General features: G+C 50.3%; 1 protein-coding gene across 1 annotated transcript; it reads left to right on the top strand.

Moving 5' to 3' along the window:
- Positions 1-4712: 4712 nt before the first annotated feature.
- On the top strand, positions 4713-25484 carry LOC138566843 (transcription factor Sox-19b-like). Its single transcript, XM_069644540.1, has 2 exons — positions 4713-5568; positions 22938-25484. The coding sequence occupies exons 1-2, from the start codon at positions 4943-4945 to the stop codon at positions 23191-23193; spliced, it is 882 nt and encodes a 293-aa protein (XP_069500641.1). The 5' UTR covers positions 4713-4942; the 3' UTR covers positions 23194-25484.
- Positions 25485-25924: the final 440 nt, after the last annotated feature.

Here is a 25924-nt window from a genome sequence, read left to right on the forward strand (position 1 = left end):
GTAGGAAGTGCAGTTTCCTTCTCATTTGTACGCAAACTCTTATTCGTGTGTTCCATTACTCTATCTTGTTCTTTCAATCTTTTATTTTCATTCATCAAATCCTGGACATTTCTGAGTATTTCCTCCACATTTGTCTCAATATCTGTGGGCGCGAGGTGAGGGTTAAGTGCTGCATCTGCACCTTGCAGGACTGATCTCTCATCCTGTTTACTACAAGAGTCTACCATTGTTGTATTTGTAAAAGGTAGTGTATTGATATTCGTAGTGTCTTTATGGTATAATCCCGTGTTTACTGATTGTACAATTGGTCTTATTCGTCACTTCACTACCTCCCCAGAGACCAAGAGTGTATGATTGTTTTGAACCTGTTCTATACCGCTCATGTTTTTACCAGCTCTAATAGGCTCCTTTGTACTTAGGCAGTCAGCTTCCTTATTCGACGTACTTATTGGACCTTTAAAGATTTTAAAAATATCATTCAAACCATTTTCCAGTCTACTCGTGTGATCCGTAAGGGAAGCTCTTTTTTTTTTCTTCATAACCTCATACATTCCTTCCACTCCTTCTTCATATTCACTCTGAGTTGCCTGATCAGCGGATGTTTTCACAGTTGCAGCTGCATTCATCTGTGTGGTTCCACAATTCGATATCACACAGACAACTGCATCCGAAGCATCCTCATCAATCATGTTTTTCATATCAAGGTCTCATAAATTTTCTAGATGATTTGTTTCTTTGTTCTGTTTTTTTTACTTTGTTATTTTTTTTTTTCGCTTGTTTTTTTTCTGCTCTAGAAGGCATAGTATCCCTAATAGGACCTTCAGTTAAGTCGTTGCCCTTAGGAATAATTTTGGGCGTGACAGTGTCCTTTTTCGCAGAGTTGGCCACAATTTCTGAAAATTTAGGGGCCACCATGTTATTTCTAGATGTTTTATTTTTAAGCGGAGAGGGCACATCAGGCTGACCATTCCCAATTTCCACTCCATTTGTGTGGCGTATAGATTTCAGATCAGCATTCCATGTTACCATTGTTTCCTTCACTATGGGGACTAACATGTCAGCTAATTCTATCGGCAAAGTCTATACATTTAACAATAGGTATGAGTAAACTCGGTAGGACTTTGGGAAAATTGTCAATAGCTGTTACCATAGAAGTCAACAAGTCATTATGTTTTCTAAGTTCAACCAGAATAGCTTGGTTGAAAATACCTACCATCGTCGTCATGTCATCAGCTGGTGGAAAATCATTTATGCCCTCCGAGAGTATATCGTATATGGGATCAGACATATTGTCGTCAGTAATAAAGATAGCCGGAGTGTCAGAGTCAAGAGCGTCATTTCCAGCAACCTTATCCCCCTGATGTGGATCATTGAGTACCCCTTCTATCTCATAGTCACCAAACATTGGTTGGGAAGAGTCCATGACTACCTCCTGATTCCTAATTTCAACTGAACAATCATGCGCACATTGTAACAATTCCCCTTCATCTGCACATGGTGTGGGCAAAGGAAGTGCCGCCGCACGAGCCAGGCTAGCCATGCGGGTACTTACTGCAGTAAAGAAGTCCGGCCTATGGTCTTTACATAGGGCGGCTAATTTTACTTTACCCATGTTGTAGTTAGTTAAGATTACTCAATACTACCGCCAAAGGACTAAGGTATTGATATATACAACACCCAGCTTCAGCGGTTATGAGGTGTATTTGGATTGCACCAAAAATTTAAATACCTGTTAAAGAAGCGTATTTCTGGTACTTGCTTTATCTTATGTTTCCCCTGCGCACACAAGATAGATTGGTGGTTAACCGCACCCGAACACCCGCAACACGAAGCACGAACAGCAAACAGCGTGCTTTCGAGTGCTTCCGTGTGCGCGCGCGGGTGCGCTACACACACTGCTTTTGGGCTTTAGGTGGGCGGGCACAAGGGTGAGCTTAGCGTTGCGAGCCCAATCAGAAAACAGTTTCAGCCCAGATAGGTCTGGCAGCTTCCTGTGTGCCTGTAAAGGACGCCCGCTTCACCGTGGATTCAGCGCTCAGCAAGCGGCGTCCAGTCTCATTGGGCCAAACTGTAAGTAAATTCAGGCGAAGTTCTGTGCAGAGTGGAAGTCTTGGGCAGTCCTTTTCTGCAGCAGTCTGTTTTCAGTTACCATGGCAAGCCGAAGGAGGAGCCGCTAGTGAGGGAATTTAGCACTTGGGTGAGAAATCTCCCTAATAGAAGAAAGAGGGGCTCCACCATCTTAGCTTCTGTGGGACTCTCCTGCCCTCCCCTATTTTCTACAGGAAACTGCACTCTAAGTATGATGGCACTTCTTACAACAACAGAGAGTGGATGCTTTATACAGAATTCTTGATTTCGACCAATCCCCCGTCATTCTTTGATTCATCTTTGGACTCATACAAGAACAAGGATTCAGTATACCCCTGTTGGGAGTAAAGCCTGCTCCAAAGTCCTCTGCCAGGCAGGTGGAAATAGAAAGCATCCAAGGCAGGAGCGATCTATGTCCCCTAACCATCCCTAGGGCACAGTGCGGGTGAAATCATGTGGTCCTTGGTCTCTGTGCTGGCCGTGGCACTGTAGCCAGGACCCTGCCCTTACCTGTGGGTGCCAGCCAACTTCCTGGAGTAAAATGCAGGAGTGAGGGATTTCCCTTGCCTCTGGCACCCTGGATTGGGCCTTGCAGCCACCCCAAAACCAAGGAAGTGAGCCCTGGCTCTCTCTGCATTTCCAAACACCTGAGGTCACCAAGTCTTTCAGCTCAGCTGCCATGACATCACCTGCCGAGCACAGCGTCTTTGACTCGCAAGCTGATGCCGCTGCTGAACAGTACTGCATTGCTGGGCCAGGCGCCGCCGAAACCCCACTCAACACTGGCCCAGCACCGGAAGCACCCAGACTACTGGTGCACTGAAGAAAAACATGGCTCGTCGCTGTGACATGCCAAAGACAAGAACGTTCGCTTTTTGAAGAGGCGCTGTGCCGTTGGTCCATTTTTTGGCACCATGGTGATTTTTAAGCCCCTTCTTTACATTTTTCTTCAAAGACACTGCATGAACAGTGACATTGTTGCCAATCTATTGCCTGACCACCTGCTTATCTACCCCGAGTTCCCCTTAACAAAAATCTACGTTTTCTGTGCTTCTTTTACAGGGGTTTTCTGATGTTTTCTAATTGGTTATTTGCATTTTATTGTTTGATCAAAAGTCAATATTTGTATGGAACCCTGATTAGACACTCTTTGATTTTGGAACCATTGTACTTACGTTTTTTTTTATATATATAATTATGATATGGTGAAAATCTAACCATATAATGATGAATACAAAATACTGAAGGAATAAAAAAGTAATTACAATGTTTCACCCATACAATTCAAAAAGTTCCTAAAAACACAATTTGAGCCTCATACAAGGCTGTCCTCGGCCTGTGCTAGGCCACAAGGTGAAGGAGCTAAACATTTTGGGCTGTCTGGCCTGTATGATTGGGATCGCAGCTGTTGTAGGAGTGGTGTGGAGCTGTGTGGGAGGATTAGCCAGAGCAGTAGACATGTCCTCACACTAAGGGCTTGCACTGACGGGCTCCATCTTCAGCGTGTGAAGTGGCCTGAAATGCTACACTAGCGCCTCGATGCCCTTGGGCCCTGGTTTGCGCTTTACAAGTACAATGCATTGCATAAGCAGCAAGCGTTTCATAACCTGAGCAGGCGGCATCGTTCAATACGCAGACACGGTAAAGCGCATGGGGTTTAAACCAACCCCCCCCCCCCCCACCCAACGATGGGGGTGACAGGCGCCGTACAAAAAAATAAACGCTTTACAATACTAGGCATGTGCCCCGGAAAGTGTTTTGATGCACAGTCCATTGTGTATTATTCAGAAGATGGTCTATTAAATTCACAGTTTTGTCAAAGCGTTGTGTGGCCATCAATTGCTTGCAGTTAGGGGCTACACAAATGGTGAATACACCCGAAAGGGACACATGACACATTCCCACTAGGGAACCGAAGGCACTTTTGCACCGGGCAGGGGTAAAACGCCTCTACAAAGAGCGTAGCTCACTGAAGGCAAGGGCGGACGAGGCAGAATGGTCGTAGCTCCATGAGGCAGGCTGGGAGGGCCGCATCCACCCCACCAAACTGTGCGCGCCTGCGATAGTGGCGCCAGATGGCATGCAACCCACGGCGCGCTTCGCATAATCGGGTCGGGAACTTCGGGGAGGGGGGGGCTGATGCACCTGTTGAAAATAACGGCGCGCAACCTTTAGATCATGAGTTCGTACCCCACGCCCAGCAAGTGACGACATGCATCTCTCCTAGGTGGATGAAAAGACCGCCCCCCCCCCTCCCTAATAGAGTAATAATGAGACCGGTTCTTCCCAGCGCCCAGAAACTGCACCCTGTTACAGTGAGCGCTATATTCTGTTTCTCAAGTTGCCAAATGCGCGTTTGTTTTTCTCATTGGAAACTGTAGTCCTACTCCTACTCTCCGAGAGAGAGGGGGCCCCCCAGCACGCAGGGGTGGGGGCACTGCTCACACATGACCTAGGGATACCCGCCAGACCCCCACCACGCCCATCAAACTGCTGGTGGAAGGTGTAGTCTCCCTTGACTGCCTACTGAATGGGCGTGGACGGGGCGTGTGCTGGGGGCTATGACTCCAACGTTCAGGGCTGGGCAGCCGGAGGGGGGAGGCGGCCGGCATCGCCCACGGAGGCCCTTTGATTGGAGCAGGCCCGGTGGGAGTCTTTAAAAATTGCTTGGCCCCGAGGCTGGAGAGCGCATCCATCCACCTGTTTGTGAACCTGCTGCAGGCACAGAGCCGCACTTGAGTCCGGGGTAGACGCCACACCAGGAGGACTGGAGGTTAAAAGTCACTGGGACCAACTTTTTGAGCAGAAGGCGGCTGCAGAAAGTTGGTGGGACACTCTCCATTGGCAGCGGGCTATGTACTCCATGATAGAGCAGCAACAGGCCCCCCTGAAGCTGCAGATGCCCCCACAGCAGCAGCACCACCCCTCGGGGCTGGGCATGGGCCCAGGGGAGAAGCAGCGGCCCCCCGAGCCCGTCGCCGACCCCATGGACAAGGTGAAGCGGCCCATGAACGCCTTCATGGTGTGGTCGAGCAGCCAGCGGCGCAAGATGGCCCAGGAGAACCCCAAAATGCACAACTCTGAGATCAGCAAGCGCCTGGGCGCCGAGTGGAAGCTGCTGTCGGACGCCGAGAAGCGGCCCTTCATCGACGAAGCCAAGCGCCTGCGGGCCACGCACATGAAGGACTACCCGGACTACAAGTACAAGCCGCGGCGCAAGAGCAAGGCGTCGCTCAAGAAGGAGCAGCAGCCGGCGGCGGCGGCGGCCAAGTACGCGGCGCTGGGCGGCGGCGGGCCCGGGGGCGGGAGCCCGCGCATGGACGCCTACGCCTGGGCGCCGGCCGGCTCCTATGCCCACATGCAGGGCGACCCGCTGGCCGGCTACCAGCAGCAGTACCACCGCTACGAGCTCTCCAGCCTGCAGTACCCGCCGGGCCTGGCCCAAGCGCAGGGCTACATGAACGGCGCCGGGCCCTACAGGTGAGACTCATCCCGACGCCCCACACGGGGCTTCCAGGCGCTAGTCAGAGTTGGCGAGTGACCCGTATTATGGCTGCCCACTTAGTAAAATCCTGGGTTTTGGGGGCGCTTTGGCGGTGCCGGGGCATTACGCGCCCGCGGCCCGCTGCATTCTCGCAATGTACGTTTAGGTAGCGGGAGTAGCACTGGATTACGGAGATCCACTTGACAGTCGCTAGAAATGAGTGACATTAGCGTACATTTCAATTATCGAAACTGAGAAGTAAGTTAGGGTGGGCTAGGTTACCTACTAAGCAAAGGAGTGAAGTGATGGACCCTATCCACATAGTATTGTATCACCAATTATATTCTTAAACTGGTTAACTGGCTTGGTGGGTTAATGACTGCACCTGCCGCAGAGAAAGCGTTCCGTGCTTGCCATGGTCCAGCGCAAACCTGTCACTTGCATAAAAGGAGCCTGGCTAGTTAATGTGATGTGTCATTGTATATAGCGCTTTATATGGAACATATTTGCATAAAGAGTAGTCATGTATGACCTTGGCAGGATGAAGGGCCGAGTTGGCCTCGCCGGGATTCAGGCCTGCAGATCAACCCTTTTGAGCTAGCTTACGGGTGTTTGCGTGTGTGCCAGATCATCCACCAGTACCTACTTTTGGCCCCCCCAGGCCAGCTAGTGCTGCACAAAGCTACATAGTTAGGCAAACGAGTGCATATGTCGTGTGAGGGCTGGATCTGCGGTGTCTGGGCTACTCGCTTATCAGTGGTAGCAACTCTTTCCCACTGAATAATGCCTAAGGCCCCGGAGCTGGTTTTTGCTCCTGTTCATAAAATCTTTATTTCAAACCCTGAATTGCTATTTATTACGGTGGTTGCAAAACTGCACCCTGGTTATTTTTCGTGTTGGCCACTGGTACGCCTTTCACCACCATTTAGTCAAGTGGTTTCTTGGAAGTTGCTTGAGCGGCCTGCGAGAGTTGTTCTCCTGAACGGGGCTTGGGTTCTTTAATGAACACTTGTAGGAACGTACCTTAAACGGCCGATTCCCGCTCAGAGAATTTGGTGGGCCACACACCATTAATGTTGGTTTCCATGACGACATGGTTTCATTTTTTGGTAGCCCCTTTACTTTTACACTTGGTCCTGCCATGTATTCTCCCCATTGTCGAGGTGGCAGGTATGCCAAGGCTAGGGTTGGGTTCAAGGGTGAGGTGAGAGGAATATTGGTGAGAAACTGTGGAGGTTTCGGGGGTCTCACCTGTGGTGACGACGTGCATGGGGAGGAAGGATAGCCCGGAGAGGGGCAGGGGTGCACTCTGGGGATTTCCGGTAGGCCTCTGCACCACGGGCCTCTTGTGTGGTATGTCCACATTTTCCCATAGGAAAATAAGTTTAGCTTGTAGAAAATGTGTATGATGGAAGTCATTTATAACGCCCCCTGTACACGTGTTTCTAGGCGGGACAAGATTAGGAGGGGAAACAGGAGGTCAACACGTACTAGTCCATGTGTCATGCAGATCCATCCCTCAAGTGCGAATATGGGTCCTCGTGCTGGTCCCACTCCATCCCTGGAAGCAAGACAGCGCTGTGCAATAGAGGTTCGGATCCCGATCCCGCGCGTTATAAATAAAGAAAATGTTAGAAGTGAAGGAAGCAAAGGTATTTAAGGGTAAGTGACGGCGAATAAGCACTCTTTCTGCATCACATCGTTCTGAGAAGTTGGGTTGATTTTGGTGGGTGCGTGCTGGGTCTGGTGGCCACGTGACGGCGCTCGGAGCATGGCTGGCGCTCCCCTCCCCCGCGGACGCGCGCCCCTCCCGGGCCAGCAGCGCCCGAGACGTCTGCTGCCGAGCACGGGCTCTGCCCTGCCCGCGGGCCCGTGAGCTTCCTGCCTGCACGGCCCTCTCTAGGAATGGGCGACCTGTTGCTGCTTGTGCAGCATCGGCTGACGTGGAGACTTCCTGCCCCCCCCCCACTTGTGCTGTCACTCTGACCCAGTGCACCAGATGCAAGTCCCTCTCCTATTCACGAACCACCTTATCTGAGCGAAAGGTTCTGGTGCGGTGTCTGCCGCCGGGATTGGGGTGACCTTCTAGACCGATAATGTCTCGCGTTGGGCGGTCGGTAGGCATTCGTGTTCCTCTTGACCGTTGATTGAATGTGGGGGACTAATCTCTTGATGGGTGGGGCTGTCGGCTAAGTGCTTCTGAAGCACTTTCTGGCGCAGGTGTGGTGTGTGCAGGGCGTGGGCCGTAGGTCTCAAGTAGCCACCTGTTAAGCTGGTTGTAAGCCTCTTGCGGGGGGTGGGGGTCGCGTCGCCTTTGCATAATTCCTCCTAGGCACTGGTATCTCCCATGGGATCCCTGGTGCGTGGGTAGGTGGAAAGGCAGGCCCCCCGCAGACGTTTAGCCAGTGTGGGGATGCAGGGGCGGCAACGGGACAGGTGTTTAGGATAGTACTGCTAATGTCTAAACTGCCACGCGCTAACCTTGAGTGACATCCCGCGTCGTGTCCACGTCACCTTTCCCAGGTGAAGGCCATTAAAGCGCATGGAGCCTGGATGGTTGTGTGAAGCGCTAAATACTGCTTTGACGTACATCGAACGCATGCTGGCTCTTCACACCGAACCTGTTTTCATGACGGTTCTCCTTGCCCCCCCCCCCCCCCAGGTTGCCCACACATCTGCTGCAAGTCCATTCACCAGCTGGGGCATCCCGTTGCCTTCTGGAGCGGAAATCTGGGCCAGAGTAGTTTTGTGAAAGGCTTCGTTGTCAGCAAGTGTCCAACAGTCGCCCGGTCCCATCGTGAGGATCCTGGTTTAAAATGGCCACGGGTTGTGAGTACACACACGAACGAGTTGGTATACCGATGTGCTTAGTGTATACAACACTGGCGTTACCTTTTCATTGTAGGAAAGTAGGACTGACCGCGTTGCACTTGACCTGGGATACTATGAAACCGCGGCCAAGTGCAGCCAGGGCTTGTGGGGGGGGGGGGGGGGGGTAGTGTACAATGGCTGAGCGGGGAGTGGCACATCTCCTAATCTTCCACGTGCATCCTCACTATGCGGTGCAATATAGATTTAAATTGCAGTTGGCCCCTCACATGGTCCTCTTGTGTACCGTGATGAAGGCGCCAAGTCACTTTTCTGGGTTCGGTTTATATAGAATCTGGCTTGGGTCCATTGTCTCTGCAGAGAGCTCGGCCTGCTAATTCATTTACAGATCAGACCCGTTTCCGGATATTGGCTTTTATTTAACCCATGGTTGCTCGGTGCGTCGGGTGTCGGCTGCCGAGCTATGATGGCCCAGGTTTGAAACAGGGGGCTGCCTCGCCCATTTCTTAATCTGAAACGCGACTTGCACCCCGAGGCTTCTATATTTTCGCGGTCACTTTGGTTTTACTGAAGCCCGGGCACTGTTCTGGTCGGAGATCTTCGCCGCCCCCAGTTTGACCGGCGAGAGATCCCGAGTTGAGGAATTGCCGCAGAGGGCATACACGGGCAGGATTGTGGTCCTTGAAGATGGAATACGGGACCAACTTGCATTGGACCCGATCCCATGCCATTTGTTCGAATCATAATTTTATGGTCATTCCGCATGTTTTTGAAATATTAGAACCTGATTTGTTTTTTTTTATAATGCAGAAAGTTAAAATTCGGTGTTTGACACGTCATGGACTTTGAACTTTCTTGTGTGATACACCCAGGATCAGGTGACCCTTAAGTTTGGCTCCCAAGTGCAGGGCGGAGGGGGTGGGGGGTGCATTTTGGGAACAGCACCGCATACTTTCATCCTACCTGTATACAGAATGTATTCAATATACTTTAAACTAGGTGTTCACTCTGATTTCACAAAATGCGCTGGGTTTTAAACATTGCCACGGCAGGCACGTGGCTGCCAAGCTCTATCCGCGTTGCTACAGGTAACTAGCATATACAGTGGCACAGTAAAGCGCCTGGAAGCCTTTCCTCGAAGTGCTCGCGATGCATTTCGTTAAAGGTGGAATGCAGATACCCTAACACGCAAGTTGGTTGGGGGCCGGTAGGGCTGGGGTAGACCCGGTCCCCGGTGTCTGCCACCTCTGTGGGGACTCCTGCAGTTTCGCTAGTCCTTTTTCGCTATGCCCTGGGCTGCATGGAATCGTGAACCTCAGCCCCTAGCTTCGTCTCCCCACCACTTTTTCAGGGCTGAGGTGTGTGGGGTACGCCCAGAACGAGAATAACTGGTCGCAGAAGCCTGCAGCGTTACTCACCGCTCCGTGGGCGTGTTCTCTTTATTTTCTGTGTGGGGGCGGGGGTCGCGGACCTCGAGGCTATATTTTAGGTGCCGGTCCCTTGAATTGCTGGTTCGGTTTCTGGGAGGCTTGAACCGCCCCCACCCCCTCCGTGAATGTCCGAAAAGTGTAAAACCAGAAGGTCCCCAGTGTTTGTCCCACGTCCTGCCATTCTCGTCCTCGTCATTGTTTGAGCGGCTTCCAGCTCCTGAAGAAGCTACCCTTATCCCCCAAAACACCCCGCACTTTTAAGGTCCTGGAAGGAGTAAGGTTTTACTCGCTCTTGTGCGGCAGTAACCCGTGTGCGGGGAAGGGAGTGCAATAGGACTGTCTGTGACGAGACGACGGAGTATATGACCTTACTGGTGAATTAGAGGGGCTTTATCGCAACGCCACTCTTCCTCGTATCACGCGCCAGCCCTGGCATTACCAGGCTCACTGATCACTTATGCCCTTCTTCGACATCTTGTAGCGTATCTAAAATGTCCAGGAGGTCCTCGACTTCATGCACTGCACGGTTTATGATTGTGTACTGGACTCATATGTTGGGTTTTTTCCACCGCGCATACCCTCGCCCCCCCCCCCCCCAGGATGCGGCCAGGCCTTTGTGGGTTTGCCTGGACCACCTCGAAGGAGTTCCTTGGGCTAATGGGTTTCCCCTGCAAAACAGCAGCGCGCCTGAATTCCGAGCATCCTGCAATTTCTTTGAGCCAAAAGTGGAGCGAACGGGACTGAAGCCAATTTGATTTGCTCCGAAACGCCATCCGAGGATGGCCCTCTACTTGCAGCAGTGCATATGTGGGCATTAAGTGCTGCTCTTGGGAGAAGCCCTGCACAAACTCGCGCAACTCCTCTGCTTCAAGAGGCGTCACCACAGCAGGCACACCTCTCGCATTCAGGGGGGGCTTAACTGCCACTGGTCCCGCTCTCCATGCATCCAGGCAGTCCGACCAGCGCAACGTACTGTATGCCCCCCTCCCCCACCCATCACTTACATGGTATGTGTGAGTGGTCAGTTCATATTGCATCTAATTAGCCCAGAGGGTAATGGGTTAAATGTCGCCCTCATAATTCCCACGGCTGAAATTTCGACTTAAGACCCCTTCTTACACCACATATATATGTGAGGGGTATATGATATAATAGTGATGAGGGGCTGCGGAGGGCCCCCATATGTATGTGGTATATAAAGGGGTTTAAACGGCCATTTTCGGCCGTCCCAATTATGGGGGTCGCAGTGGTCACATGAATCCGCCCAGGACAGCTGATGCAGTTATGGACTTTGCAAACTACTCTAACATTCAAAATTGCCAGTAGTTGCCTGCCTTTTTGGGGGTGGGGTCCCCCTTCTGCATTTAGGACCCCTGTAGACTAGCATAATTTACCCTATTTGTGTATGGCTAGTAGTTTTTAGGAGGGCAAGTCCCATGTTGCCCTAGGAGGAGGCAGCTTTTGGTGCCAGGGGTGCATTGGGCACTGGGGGGGGCATCCCCTGCTGCCCCACTCTGCCACTGGTTGCCCTCTGAGTGTTCTCCTTTTCCTGTTGATGCATCAGTCAGCTTTGGAATGGAGGCCTGCACTCCCCAGACAGCCCATGGAGGCCACACCATAGAGGATGCATTTGAAACTTTTGGTTCTGGAGACATGTACTACCAGTGTGCCTGCATAGTGTGGTTAAGGGTCATGGGAGTTGGGTGTAAACATATCGAGCACTGCCCGGTATGGTCCCCTCCCTTGGTTACAGCCCACAGAATAGTGGCCCTGACCAATTGCAGGGGAACTGGGGATGGCTTTGACTTCTCCCGGACTACCAAAGCTAACACAAGGCAGACTTTACCAAGTACATTAAAAATACACTAATTGCTAATCACTTGGCATCACGTGTGATTGGGGTTGGGGTACAGGTGGCACACTCCAGTGACCAATGAAATCCCTAGTTTTAATTTGGGATCCAGAAGCTGGACCAATGCCTCTTGGCAATTAATCAAGTTGGGGAGCTCATTCACATACAGAGAATGTGGCATCACCAGAAATTGGCACATCAAGGGGCCCACTGAAATTGGGTGGACTCAGTGTACCCTTGACATGAGCCCCTGTCCTAGCTCTCCCAAATTCCTCGCCGTGGATTGGCTGCCATGCTGTCCTGCTGCTGCCCCTCCAGCTAGGCTGCCAAGTTCATGTAAGCTCATGGTTGGTTGGAATGCCCCTTGTTTGGTCAATTTCCCTTGACTGCTATTGCGCCCCAAGGTTGCAGAAAACTCCCACTCTGGACTCGCAGCTGCGGTAGAAAGTTGCTAACTGGGAGTCGAGCTGGACCTTTATTTGAAGTTTGTCCCTTAACCCACTGCTGTAGGTTTCACTTGAGGGAACCTGGCCTATGAATTAATTCCTGCGATTCTGGTTTCACAACTACTGTACAGAGGATAGACTGCAGAAAGCTGGACGTAGTAGTCCTGACCATGGGCACTTGGTTGTGATCTTCCTAGGTGCTCTGAATCCTGACCAATGAGGTGGCAGATCTTTGGGGGGGTGGAGGGGGGGGTTGCAAACTTTTTCCAATCAAAGCAGCTGGTTCACAAGGTTTTGAACATGGATGTCCATGAGCTTGGGCGCATCTCTCATAGAAGGTGCATGAGCCTCCCCGTGCAGGTTGGCATCCCTCCTGTGGTAGCTGAGCCGCCAGGACCTCCTCAACCACTCAGCCTTCAGGCCCTGCTATAAACTGGTAATGACCACTGGACAACCCAGCCTGCGGGTAAAATAATCCTGATGCGGCTATGGAAATGCTAAGGCAATCGTCTGGAGTTACATCCTGAACAGAATAATCCCGACGAACCGCCTCAATATCCAGATCAATCCTTGTCCACTGGATGGCTTACTTTGCCAAGACCTTCTGGTCTTGTCATAGAATGCTATTTTTATACTTCAGTCCTGAGAACTTTGTCCAGGTAAAGCGGCCAATGAGTTCCTATTATCCCTGAAACCAGAGGAAAGTCTCTGAATATTCGAAGAGGTCTGCAACATGACGCTCTCCTGATAATTTTGGATAGATTCCCTGATTCCCATGATCCCTCACCTTGGACTATGACTGAGGATGATGGGAGTTGTAGTCAAAGCAAAGACCTGAAAGTTTCAGACCCCTGTTAGAGTAACTGCTTTGGATGCTCAACACCCACTGATTGGAAGTAGACAGGACTTCGCCACGCTGCCTCCACTGGAGGCTCTGGTCCATCAAGGCCTATTCTAAGGTGTAGATTTGTATATATCGTACGTCAGTGGGGGAGTTTCACCAGGTGGTTTGGATTCTCCCCTGATGGGAGGAGAGGGCCTAAATATACAGCGCATGGGGAGCACACGTGGCCAGGATGAGGTAGAACCATGGGCTGTGACTGACCACTTCCTAATGAACCGAGCACTGGGGAATTGGTTTTAGATGCTAACATGAGTCTGCTGGGCAGAGACGACACAATTTTGCACGTGGAAATGCTGTCGCCTCTGGCCTTTTTCAGGCGACTTAATGCAAAGGGATACATGTATGCCAAAACCTCCTATACTGGACTACCATACTTGGTATATACAGCATCTGGTGTTTCACGGCACAACAAGGCAGATGACGGGGGTGGGGGGGAGGAGGGGCGGGGGTGTTGGTGGGGGTTTGAGGTAGAGGAAAAATAGCACGTGGTCCTACTAGGCCTTATTCGGATTATGAAGGGGGTGGGGGAGTGTGGGGAAGGGGAATTTGCTAATGCTAGAAGGGGAGGCAGTGCAGGTCAGAGTGGAGAGCATGCAGTGCTGAGGGGCGACAGGGGCGGTTATGGTTTGCGACTGCTATGGGGTGGCCAGGTGGACAAGTGCCAGGGTAATGAAGGTCTGGATGCTGAGTGAGAGGACGAGGCTGGATGGGCTCAATTGGTTGCAGGCCTAGCCAGGCTGGGGAGGGATCCTGGTGGGGCAAGTGCAGGTTTGGGGGTGGGGGGCAGCGGGAGTGCAGGGATGGACTGGGTGAGGATGGTCTGGTGCCCTGTATGAATCCGAAGGAATCAGGCAGCCAGTTAAAATGCAGCTGAGGGAGATATTAGCAGGGATGGGAGGGAGCAAGAAGAGGGTCTCGAAGCTTCCAGAACCAAGGAGATGTGGCTCAAGTCAGAAGGGCAGGGAGGCCATTCCAGAGAGGCTCCATGGGAAAGATCTATCCCCACTCTGCTTGGAAGTCTGTTTGCAGAGTTGGAGCTATAAAACAAAAGGTCTCTAGCTGGGGAGGTATTTAGGGAGAGGGTTAGGTGGGCCCCCAGAAAGCCTTGTGGATAATGCGGGAGTCTTGATCCTCACAGCAACCTGGAGTCAGTGAGAGATTTTAGGGCTGGAGAGATGCAGTCCCTGGGCTTGAGGCCAAGGATAAGTCTTGCAGACGTATTCCAGATTAGTTGGAAGGGGCGAAGGAAGGCTAAAGGCAGATTGAGGAAGAGGTTGTTGCAGTAGTTCAGCCTAGAGATGACCAGAGCTCTGGAGACATTGAGCTTCTGGGGGAAGGTGAAGGAGTGCTTCTGAGGAGGTGCAGGTGAAGTGGGCCTTCGTGGCAAGGTATGTGGCAGATGTGCAGAAAGGAGTCGAAGATGACTCCACATTTTTTGCCTCACAAGAGGGTGTGTTGGGTGCTCCCATGGAGGCTGGCCCGAGTAGGAGGGAGCTGGAGTCTCAATGAGAAGGATCTGTTCTGCTGGCATTAAGGCAGACCTAGCAGAACACCATGCCTGACTAGCAGTCAGGAATGAGGAGGCAGTGGAGGGAAGCTTGAAAGAGCTGAATGTCTCCAAGATCTCCTTATGATTAGCAGGTCCACTTGGAGTTGTAACATGAATTTGTAGGCACCTGAATTTCTGTAACCAATGGTGCCTTAGCAAAAGCATAAAACTGTCACCCATATGTCAGATCTCTGACTAAGTGGAGTACTTGAGCTTCTATACTCACAAGTGGCACCCATGGGAGTTGCCCTACATTAGTACTCAAAAAACCAAAGTCTATCTTGATCTGAGACGTGGGATTGAAGGGCATATGACCCCACTTGTGCCACCACATGCCCAATTCCACCACATCTGGCATGGTGGTGAATGGAACAGATGCACCTTTTTGCCAGTTTTCAGTCCTGTGAGGTTTCCTTTTAGAGTAGGACAGCCTTGCCTTCTCTCTGCTGACTTCTTCCTCTAAGCTTCTCCCTGTAGATTTCAATATACATCTGGATATGAAATGGCATTTATAACTCCTGTACACAAGTGTTTCTAGGCACGACAAGGAGGGGGAAACCGTGGGAGGACAACTATCTTACTAGGCCTTGTCATTCCAATTGCACATGTGCAGGGGAGAAGTGGGGAGGGAAAAAGTGCAGTAACTGAAGTGCAGCCAGCGGGTGCCTTAGAAGTGCAGACGAGTGGGCTGTAGGGTTGCAAATACAGACCACAAGTGCTAGGGGAGCCAGGAGTCTGTGTGAAGGGCAACTGGACATGCAGGAGCCTGGGCCCAAGTTCAAAAGGTAACCAGGAGATGCATGGAGCAGACATCCTCAGGGGAGAGGAAGAGAAAGCGGAGTGCAACAGAAGGTATTGAGTTGGTTCTGATCAAGTTTGAGATGCAGGGAGGCTGTTCCAGCGGGAGTCCCCTGCCGAAGAGAGCTGCCCCAACTTTGTGCTTGGAAAAGAAACTGACCCTCGTAGTTGGAGGTGGATGAGCGGAAAGCTCGAGGGGGAGAGGTTTAGGAAGAGTTGAGGCAGTGCGGTCCGAGGCCCCAGAAAGCCTTGTGGACAATGCAAAGGGCCTTGAACTTAATCCTTGCTGCTACAGGCAGCCAGTGAAGAGAGAGCTGGAGAGATACAATCCCTGGGATTCCCTGATGCAGCCACTCTACACTTTTGCAACCTGTGACTTTCACCATTCATCTACCCCCAACCCACTCAGCTGGGCAAACCTTTGATGCGCTCTATCTAGCCTCTTCTCTCCTGGTCTAACCACTCCCCTGTCCTCCGATCTGGTGCTCCTGGGCTCCCTGGTTAAGTCTGTACCTGCACTGCCAGTTTCCTTCTGTCATTTGACTGATTAAGCAAGTGTCAATTGCTGCTTTTGCTGCCGCCTTCTCTCCCCCACTCCTACTCTTGCACTGACACAGCTCTTGCTAACCTTCACCTCACCATCTCCAACACTTGACATCCTTGCTCCTGACATGAGGATCTGTCTGAATCCTGCTTCCAGTGCCATGGTTGGTATGTTAAGACTTGGCCTTGTTGAAACACAAATGCAAAGATGTGCAACTGAAGTGACTGACTTCTAGCACGTTGCCAGACAAACTGGCCTGTCGCTGGCTCCAAAGGCAATAGACTCAATCTGCTCCAAGAAATGGGCCAATATCCAATCCTGCATCTCTGGAGCCACAAACACTGGTTTACCGTTTTTAAATCTGCAAGGTACTTGCCAATCCTACTAGTCATTTCTCCTGTTCCCTCACTTCTTGGGTCCTCTTCATGACATTGGCCACCCACTTCACCACCAACACAACATCCATCAGCCCCACCTACCTCTCCTCCTTCCCTGTAGCACCAGATGGGGTCCTCTAGACAGTCTGTCTCCTCCAAACAGGAACTTCCCTGCTCCTCCAGAACTATCGAGGACAATATTGCCTCTCTTGCTCCCTGGTTGAGTTCTGTAATCACTTTTGCCACTGGCTCCCCCCACCACTCCCATGTACACCCCTCCTAAAAAAGCCACCTGCAAACCCTTCCTGTCTGATTAACTATCTCCCTATCCCCACTACCCCTTTCTTGGAGAAATTTCTCGGAAATCCATCGCACCAAATGCCTTCATGACCATTAGTCCGGATTCAGAGCAGCCAGAGGCACAAACTGCTCTCCTGAACACCAGTGATGCCTTACACTCAAATCTAGACTCACTCACCCTCTGCCCTTATTCTCCTAGATCTGTCCTCTGCTGTTGTGCTTCCATCCTCCTGAATCTGCTCTGATACCCTGGGCATCCCAGCCTTCCCAAGTTCAACTGGGCCCTTTTCTCTACCTACCTCACTCTCAACTTGCAGCATCCCTCTGGGCTCTATCCTCACGGGTGGCTGTTCAATATCTATCTTGCCCACATGATCTCCTCTTACTCATCATTTCCAGTTTTATGCTGACACACAGCTCCCCTTTTAAGCTACCTTCCTCTTCTCCTTATCTCTTATCTCAGACTGACTGCTATTCAGGCATGGTGTGCTGCTAATGTCTTCAGACCAGTAAAACAGATCCTTCTCATTTGGGCTCCTACTCCATCCTTCCCTCCTACACTCTGGCTGCCCTTCTTGGGCTCCTTCCCTACACCCTCATGTGAGGCAAAAAACGTGGGCGTCCTCTTTGACTCTCTCATCACTGACCTTGCCAAGAAGGCCCGCTATCTGCACCTCAGAGGCATTCTCCCTTTCCTCACTTTCCCCCAAAACTCAATGTCTAGAGAGCCCTGGTTCTCTCTAGGCTTCACTACTGCAACATCTCTTCTTAATCTGCCCAGAATAGGACTGTGGGACTTGGCCTCAAGCCCAGGGACTGCACCTCCCAGCCCTAAACTCTCTCCATTGGCTCTCGTGGTGGCAAGGATTACAACTTTCTGCAGAGAGTGGTGTTGGGTCTCTACAGCAGGAGCCTCCCTCTGGAACGACCTCAACGTTCCAGAAGCTTCTCAAGACTTGCCTTTTTTTCTTTGCCTGCCTCCTTCCCTCTCCCCTGCTACGATTGGATGCTTGTGTCCCTTACGAGTTTCTGGGGTCAGGCCCTCCTTAGTACAGTCTTCCCCTCTCACCACTTCTACCTGCACTTGCCCTCAGGCACCCTTCCCTGACTTTCTATGCTCCTCCCTCAGTACTTCTCCCTCCTTTACCCTCTCCCATCCCTTGCTCTCACCTGCACCTACTCCCTGCAATTTTTGATAATCCACTTGCACAAACTGATTGTCACAAGGCCTAGTAGGACCATTGTTTCTCCCCTGCTCTTCGTCTTGTGGCACCTGTCAACACTTTTATGCTTTATATCCGCCATATAAATGCTTGTTTCTTCCTGTCTCAGTGACTGCCTCTGCTACCAACCTGCAGGCTGCCTACTTCCACTCCCCGAGCTACGTCCAGGTATTTATGTGCTGGATGGGCAATGCGCCTGCTGAAGAGGGGCCCCCTCAACCTTGGAAGTGCTCTGGCTGCTACTAGGTTGGGAACCTAGTTTGCTGTCTTTGGATGGACCCAGAAATGCAGGGCAGAGTCCTCCATAATGCGCTCACTGCAGGAGCGGCACCATGTGCCACGACCCCTGGCCAGTGTCCAGCTGGTCCCAAGGAAACTGGCAAACATGTGGCTTGCTGTGCCTTGCCAGGCAGGAGTGCATAGGGACCTGGAGCAGTTGCTGGGTGGGGAACTAGGAGGACACAGGTGTTCAGAAGTCTAGGAATGGGGTGCATTGTTTTGGATGGGGATTTGCTCTGGGGAATCCTTTAGTAATTACTTTCAGCAACCTGAAAATGGAGCAGTGACCCAAACCATTTTAAAATATTTGTTCATTTGTAATGCGCTTCCAGCGAGTGGTTTCTATGCACAAGATTGGGATTGGAACCTGTTATGCCACATTCTGGCCCCGCAGCGATCCTGACTCGGCTGCATTCTAGGTACCAGGACGGCTGCCTCCAGGTTATATGCGCCAGGTCTTCTGCTAGGAAATCCTTATTGTCCACCTTGGACTACCCTCCTGGAGTGATGGGTAACCTGCCAGCGTACATAACTGGGCTGTACAGTGAGTTGCATACTACTGCAGCCGGCAAAGCCGCCTCTCCATCCCAGGGGGAAAAGCATTGGCTGGCCGTAGATGTAGGCATGTCGACGCCACAACGGCCGTGGCCTTTCTATCTGCGAATACCTTGGCATATGCACTCGGAAGGGTCACACCTGCTTTTCCCCTTGTCAGCGCTGTGCCCAGTCCAAACTGGCTTGTATCGACCATGGTCTCCAGCCACAGGCCACTCTGGCATCTGCTTTTACTGTCCCGAGATATAGAGGGTGGCCAGTTGATGGATCCATTTCCATGACTACATGAAACTGCATCTTCAGGAGTCATCATGGTGGGGGGAGGGGGAGCGGTTGAGGGCTATGAACATCTTGCAACTGTTAGAGGCTTGAAAGCCGTGGCAAAATAGAATCCTGGGTTACAATATCACATTTGGCACAACATCTGTCCTTGTAAGCACATTTGGATGTTCTGCTTCATCCAAGGCAGAGTAGAAGATGATCATTGGTCTTCGCAACACCATGGACCTTTCTGGAATTGGTGTTGAAACGCTGACCACTATATTCCTTTTGTGCAGAGAATGTCCTTTTGTGCAGAGAATGTTCCACCTCTCATTGGCGGTGGGGTGAGCACTACCTGGTGATCCCCCAACATACAGGTCCAACTTGGAGAATAGTTTTGTCCCTTGTAGGTCTGCTTCTGATCTTGATCCCACTTGATTTGCTCAGGGCAGTGAGGCGCATGTCTACTAATCTTTATGGAATTTAGTGGTTAGTCACTAAAACCTTTAGAGAACTTCATGGCTTGCGAGCAGACCAGCCCACTCTTCCACTACTTGCTAAAGTTTCTCAAAGTGAAGTAGGAACCTACCGTTTTGGTGCTGTAGGCTGAATGCTGTTATGAAGCAATGTGCCTTTGATGGGCAGGGGGGTGATCTCTTCTGTGTGCACCCAACTTCAAAGTTTGCAACTTGCAAGGCCTTCAACATTGCGCCCCAATAACTTGTTATGTTGAAATTATTTTTTCCTGCACCTATGACTCACGTCAGATTTGAAAGCCCCCTTTTAGGGAGTCATGGAGAGCCCTCATGTGATAGTTTCTACCCTTGGTGGGTAGGAGGGTTTGGTGTGGGTGTCTGCCGTAACCTTGACGATGCTCATATGCCCAACTGGAGAGGGGTTCTTTTTCCCCCCCCTGTATTCGGATTGTACATCTTGGTTACTGATGCAGTTTCTACCCAGTGATTGGGTCTGCCGCGATTAGAAACTTGTGGCCCTGCCACTTGCGGGCCTTGTATAACCCGTGAAGTGGGCGTTTGTGCCCTGCAGATTCTGTGTATGGTGTTTAGGCTTCTGCATGCTGTAAACATTTGCCGTTTTTGCTGGCTATGGGCTTGCATGTGGTAACCAGCCACCACAGAAAGGTGGGACTTTAGCATGGCTGCAGCATAGCTTCCTGCAACCGTGGGTTCATTATGGCACTCCTAAGTTTAGGAGACTTTAGTCTTATCCAAGTCTCTCGCTCATTGCTGGGTTTATGGAAGTGACCAACTAAAATCTAAATGGTAATTCTTGACTCCACGCGCTCTCGCAAGGGATCTACCTAATCTTCTACCAGCTGGTGCAGGTGAGCATAATGTCCATCTATACCCCTTTGAGGAGTGTCTCCAGCTGTTCCCCTTTGGCCAGTGTCTCCAAGGATTGAATGGCCAGTCCCCCCGTCATGCATTTGATCATGCTGCCAATGGCTTTTACAGCATTGCATTAGCAGTAGTACAGTGCAGCGCTTTGCCAGCTGCGTACAGGAGTGGATTGCTTGGCTAACGTATCCTTGGTAATTTGGATGAGTAAACCCCTTAATGATCCTTCTTGGGCTCATAGATTCTACTTCCAAATGGTCTAAGTGTTCAATTAGTGAGTTCTTCTCCAAATCCTGCTATTTAAGGATTTTGAAGGCCTATTTGTATGGGTTGAAGTTCAACGTATCACTACTTTATGGGTGTGCTCTGCTATACATTACACCAGGGTTGTCCAACTCCTGTCCTCAAGGGCCAGCAACCTATTGGATTTTGTGGAATTCCCTCATTTTCATGAGATGCATGTCTGCAAATTTATCTCATGAATATTAAGCACATCTTGAAAACCGGTTAGGTTTGCAGCCCTCTAGGCTTGGAGTTGAATGCCCTTGCATTAAACTTTGGCACATGTCCTCTCAACATCAGCTTGCTCCCTCGTGGTCTATGGTGGTTCCCATATACCGTAGAGCCCTTAGGTCTAGTACTAGCCAGGTGGTGAAACTGGAGTGCTCTGCCTGATTAACTGAACCACCTCAAAATAAATGTATTGCATTTAATATAGTGCTTTCGCCAAAGCTCTGAGCATAATAAACTGTACAATACAGAAATGGGAGGAAAACAAATACAAAAATGGCAAAGAATGAAAAAGGGGTGGGGCGTTCCAAATTTAGGAGTAAGAAGTATCCAAATGGAGAGGCTGGCTTAGGTTTGGGAACAGATGAAAGGGTCTGGGAACATGTGGAGTGGGCAGGAGTAGAGGGAAACCAAGGACAGACCATACAGTGCACAGTGGATAATGGAAGTGATTCAAAGTAAAGAGTTGTACATGGAGGCTCTAGGGTGGGAGATTGAAGATCAGTTGGACTAAGGGCTGGGGAGACAATGAGGGCTAAATGGTGATCGGTCTAGAATGAGTCAGAGCAGCAATACTCTTAGTATCATTAATCGTGGGTGAATTTTACAGATCTAGAAAAACAACCGCATGCACAAGCAGTGCTTGAGATGTGATCAGGAGACTAGACAAAGATGGCTCCCAGATTACAAGCATTGATAGACCAGGGATACCATAAGGAAGGGCAGGGGGGAGATGATAGTGTAACAAAATTAATTGCTATTGACTGATTGAGGTGAAGGAAATGTGGGTGCGTCCAGGCTCTAACAATTTGCAGGCAATTGGAGACGTGGTGAAAAAGTAGACGTGGGGCAGTTGGGGGTGGATTCTGGGTGACTTCCAAGTAGAAGTGGTGGGAAAGACGAACTGTTTAATATGTGCAAGTTGGTGCACTCTATAAAGGGGGGGGGCAAGGATTGAGCCTGAGGGGCTGGCCACAATAATGGAGAGGAAAGGCGACTTTCTAGTCCAGTAGGAGGGATAGGGGAGATGGGAGCAAACATTTGAAGAACCAGTAACGCCAAGGAAAGAGCATGATGGTGTGAAAGGCAGCAGAAAATCAGGAGCTTGAAAATCAAAGGTTTACTGGTGGGCAGAGAAGAGAATCGGTGACTGCTGGTAAAGTACTTTCAGTGGAGTATAGAGGACCGGGACCAGATTGAAAGGGAGACAATTATGATCTAGTCAAGTTGAAAGTTTAGAGTAAATGCATTTCAGAAGTTGGAAAGGGGAAGGGAGGAAGTAAATGGGTCTAATTGCCTGAAGCGGAGGAGTCGAGTAACCATGTTTTTACAGCAGGAAGAAAATGTAGATGGTAAACAATTGAATAATGAAGTGAGATGGGATGAGGGGAAACTTTAGGAATCAGTGAAGGGGCAGTGGGTTCTAGGCGAAAGGCGGGTGAGTGGGCTCGTTAAAATTGGGGATTCGTTTTATAGATGGGCTCATTTCATCTGCCACCCTTTTCTTGGGTAGCTCCAGCTGCTTGGATACCTTTCGAGTGGTTGCTGAATCCACCCACCTCAGTAGAGACCAGAAGATGCTGGAACCACGTCTACCGCTTGCTGGCGCTGTTGGGGTGTGGTTCATAATGCATCAATGTTGGTATATGCATCTGCAAGTTGAGTATTGGGTTGTCCCAGAGGTTCCTGCCCACAGGTGGTGGTCTCTTAAAATTGGGACTCAAGGGGTGCAGCAGTGAACCCCTTGGTAGTCATGATTATTTTATTGCCCAACGTCAGTGTACTTCTGGCAATTTCTTTTCACAATTTTGTCATTTGAGCTCGTGCATGCTGGGCCACCCACCTGTGGTTGTGTAGATGACACAAATGGTTGCCAAATAACCAAAATAATTAAGCTTGCTTTACATTTGTGCAGAATCGCCCCTGACTAGATTGAATGGGTCCTTTTGGGGGTGAACTAAAATGGTGTCTACCTCCTGAGTTAATTTGTAATCGGGTTTCCAGATTTATTGGGGGATGTCATCCTAACATTTTGTTAATGGGTTATGTAAGGTTATATTGGATTGTGTAGATGTGGAGCTGTAAATCAAAATTCGGGTTGTGTCAATATTTTTGCTTACAGCTTGTCTCTTTTTTGTCTTTTCTTCTAGTCTGTCGTACGGTGCCCCTACCCAGCAGACTACCCAGGGTATGACAGTGAAGCAGGAGCCCGGTTCCCACTCGCCGGGCCCCGGCGGTGCACACCATCGCACTATGCAGTCCAGCGACTTCCGTGACATGATCAGCATGTATGGCCTGACCAGTAACGACATGTCTGAGTCTGCCGGCCAGCGGGCCTACCACACGTCGCAGCCCCACTATCAGAACCTGGTGCTGAATGGGACTTCACCACTGACTCATCTGTAGTTCGGCTCATGGACCAGGGTGAAACGTGGTGGGCCCAGACCACGAACAAATAACACCATGGAGACAGCAGGCCAGTGGACCAGTTGGGGGTGGACAAAATGTACAGGGACAAAATGAAGGATTTGTGCTAAATGTAAATAGTGACTCGTGGCTCCCTCAGCAAGGACGCCTTGGAACCCCCACAAGTGCCTTCCGTAAAGTGCCCCCACTGAACAAGGACCTCTATTTTAAATGTCTCTGGTTATTGGCATGTACCTCTATTTTTATTCATGTGCTGCCTGGGAAGTGTAGGTAATGGATTGGCCACAATGCCGAAAAGCTCAGGCCTCTATCATGCACCTAGAGTGGAAAAGGCTGAACTAGGCTTGGTGGAACATATTCTCCTATAAATCATGCACTGCAGGACTCCATAGGGTGTTTGTCACTAACATTTCAATAAATTCTGGAAGCTGTAGTCCTGATAAGCCATTTAGTACTAAAGGACTGGTGCCATTATTTGAGGGTGGGAGCTGGGATGGAGTGGTTGGGCATTTCCATGCAAAGACCATGTTGTAGTAGACCAGGGGAGATTCATTGTTCTAGTCCAGAAGAGCCACGGCTAGATGATCAATGGCAGGAGTAGCAACTGAAGTATAGGAACGTTTGCAGAAACAGTGGTGTAGGATGGCTTTTGTTCTTTCGGGGACAACAGTTGGCCACACAGCCCCAGAACCTGTATGGAGAGACGTGGTGCTCACATCTTCATGAGGTAGTCTGAGAGGGTGACTCAAGTTAGGGGTCCACCTCTTGAGTAGGTGAAGTGGGGCGATGCTGAAGGCTGCCCTCAAGTGACTGTTTTATGAGTTGGACCAATCATGGTGACTCAAAGGGTGAAGGGCTGACCAAACGAGAGGATGGCATGGAAGACACTAGACTGGGGGTCTCGTGTTGATCACACAAGGAAGTTGTGAGGATTGAGTTTGTTCACTGGGTGTAGATTTGCTCTGCTTCAAAAGGACAGTTAAAAACAAAAAAGAAAAAAAAAATCCACCGTGCAGCCTTGGTTTTGTAAGGGGCCCCATCCGTTTTTGGGGAGTGTGAAGGTAGGGGCCTGTAGCTAAGATTGCAGGTGCTGCAACATGTTTGCCTTTGCCAGCGACCGGATTAACTGTGGTATGTCCAGGAATTGCCAGAACGCCCTACTGCGTCACGATCAGTAAGCGGCCACAGGGCGTTCCCACCTGCCGGGAGAACGATGGGTCCCAGCTTGCCAGAAAAGAGCTCTGAACTTTGCATACTTGTGTTCTCAATGCGATTGTACAGTTCTGAGAAACCATTCTTGATTCGGTTCTGCCTAGACTTCTATTCTTGGATGCCAGACTGGTTCATGAAGGTAGTGAGCGTGGCATAGCTGGGCTGCCTCTGGCACTTTGTGTGGCCACCCTCGGGTTATCTAAGACCTGTTAGTTTGGGGGCATACCCGCACTCAACAATGCGCTTCCAATTGCCCTGCCAGTTAGGTCCTTCCCATGGAGAAGACCCCTTTCCTTTTTTCTGCATGACCTTTCTTGGTACATTACTTCCAAGAATGAATCCTTCCAGGGCAATTACTTGAGTGTTCTGGGTGTGATTGTAATAAAGCTTAGTTTGTGATATATACCCTCCCTGTAAACCTTCAGTTGACCTCAAAACATCCATGGACTTATGCCCAACTGCTGCAATGTGTCTGGCTCATCGTGGTCTTCAGATGCCTAATCAAGGGGGCTCATAGAACCTGCGGGAGGGGAGTCTTCCTGCCCATTTGAGAACATAGCCTCCCCTTCTAAAGTAAACGACTCCTACTTTCATTATGCGACCAAAATCTGTCTTGGGCGAAGTTCTGCATGCGGTTTGTCGTGGGTCTGTGGTCACCCAGCCACTCCTTGAGGGTAAACCTTTACTTAGACGTTTGCTCCCTTTGCCCTCCCATCCCACAAGTGCTGGTGGCAGGCAGATAAAGGGCACCATTTGCTTCATAGAGAAATGGCTTGGCAGCAGGTTGACATCTGAGGCACCAAGAGTGGGTCATGCCAAGATCCAGGATTTGCCGTCCAACCACAGTTCTGTTTGTTTGAGCTTTCGGCAAAACCTATGCTCCACCTTTATCCTGGAACCTTTCACCCCCACTTAGAGGCCAAATAGAGGTCCGAGGTGGCCCAGTAGTGCCAGGGGGGTGGTGGGCTCTACATGCCTGTATATGTACAGTAGTGACTTTGTCTTGTCTTATTGTTGTTGTACATAGCAATAAAGTTTTTGCTTCTTCTGCCTTTTAATTTCTTCTTTGATTACACTAGGGGGGTGCCTGCAAGGGGTAAAAGGAAAAAACACAGCATTTTTAGTTTTGGTTGTGGAGTGGCATGCTAGCACCACATATAAGCTCAACTATTGCACTGGAGTACAAGTAGGAGGGGCACAGTCAGTTTGGTTTTTTACCTAACCATTGACTGCTCATCGCCATGTTCACCCCACCCACTGCCTGCCCAACTGGCTTCCTCCTGGGTTCTGTGTGCTAGGTTGATCGTGCAGGGACATTTAACTTGGTGTAAAGGGGCTAGCATTGTTGGAGTGAACCAGCTACTGGGGTAATTGGATTTTTCTTATCCATTGAATTATAAGCAATGGATAAGTTAATACAAGCCTTGCATTTATTAACTCACATTGAAGTCTTGCAAAACGAGCCTTAGGAAAGTGAACAGTTCTGGCTTGTGGAGAG

This window comes from Ambystoma mexicanum, chromosome 1p, assembly GCF_040938575.1.
Source record: "Ambystoma mexicanum isolate Mex_15411 chromosome 1p, UKY_AmexF1_1, whole genome shotgun sequence".
NCBI lineage: Eukaryota > Metazoa > Chordata > Amphibia > Caudata > Ambystomatidae > Ambystoma > Ambystoma mexicanum.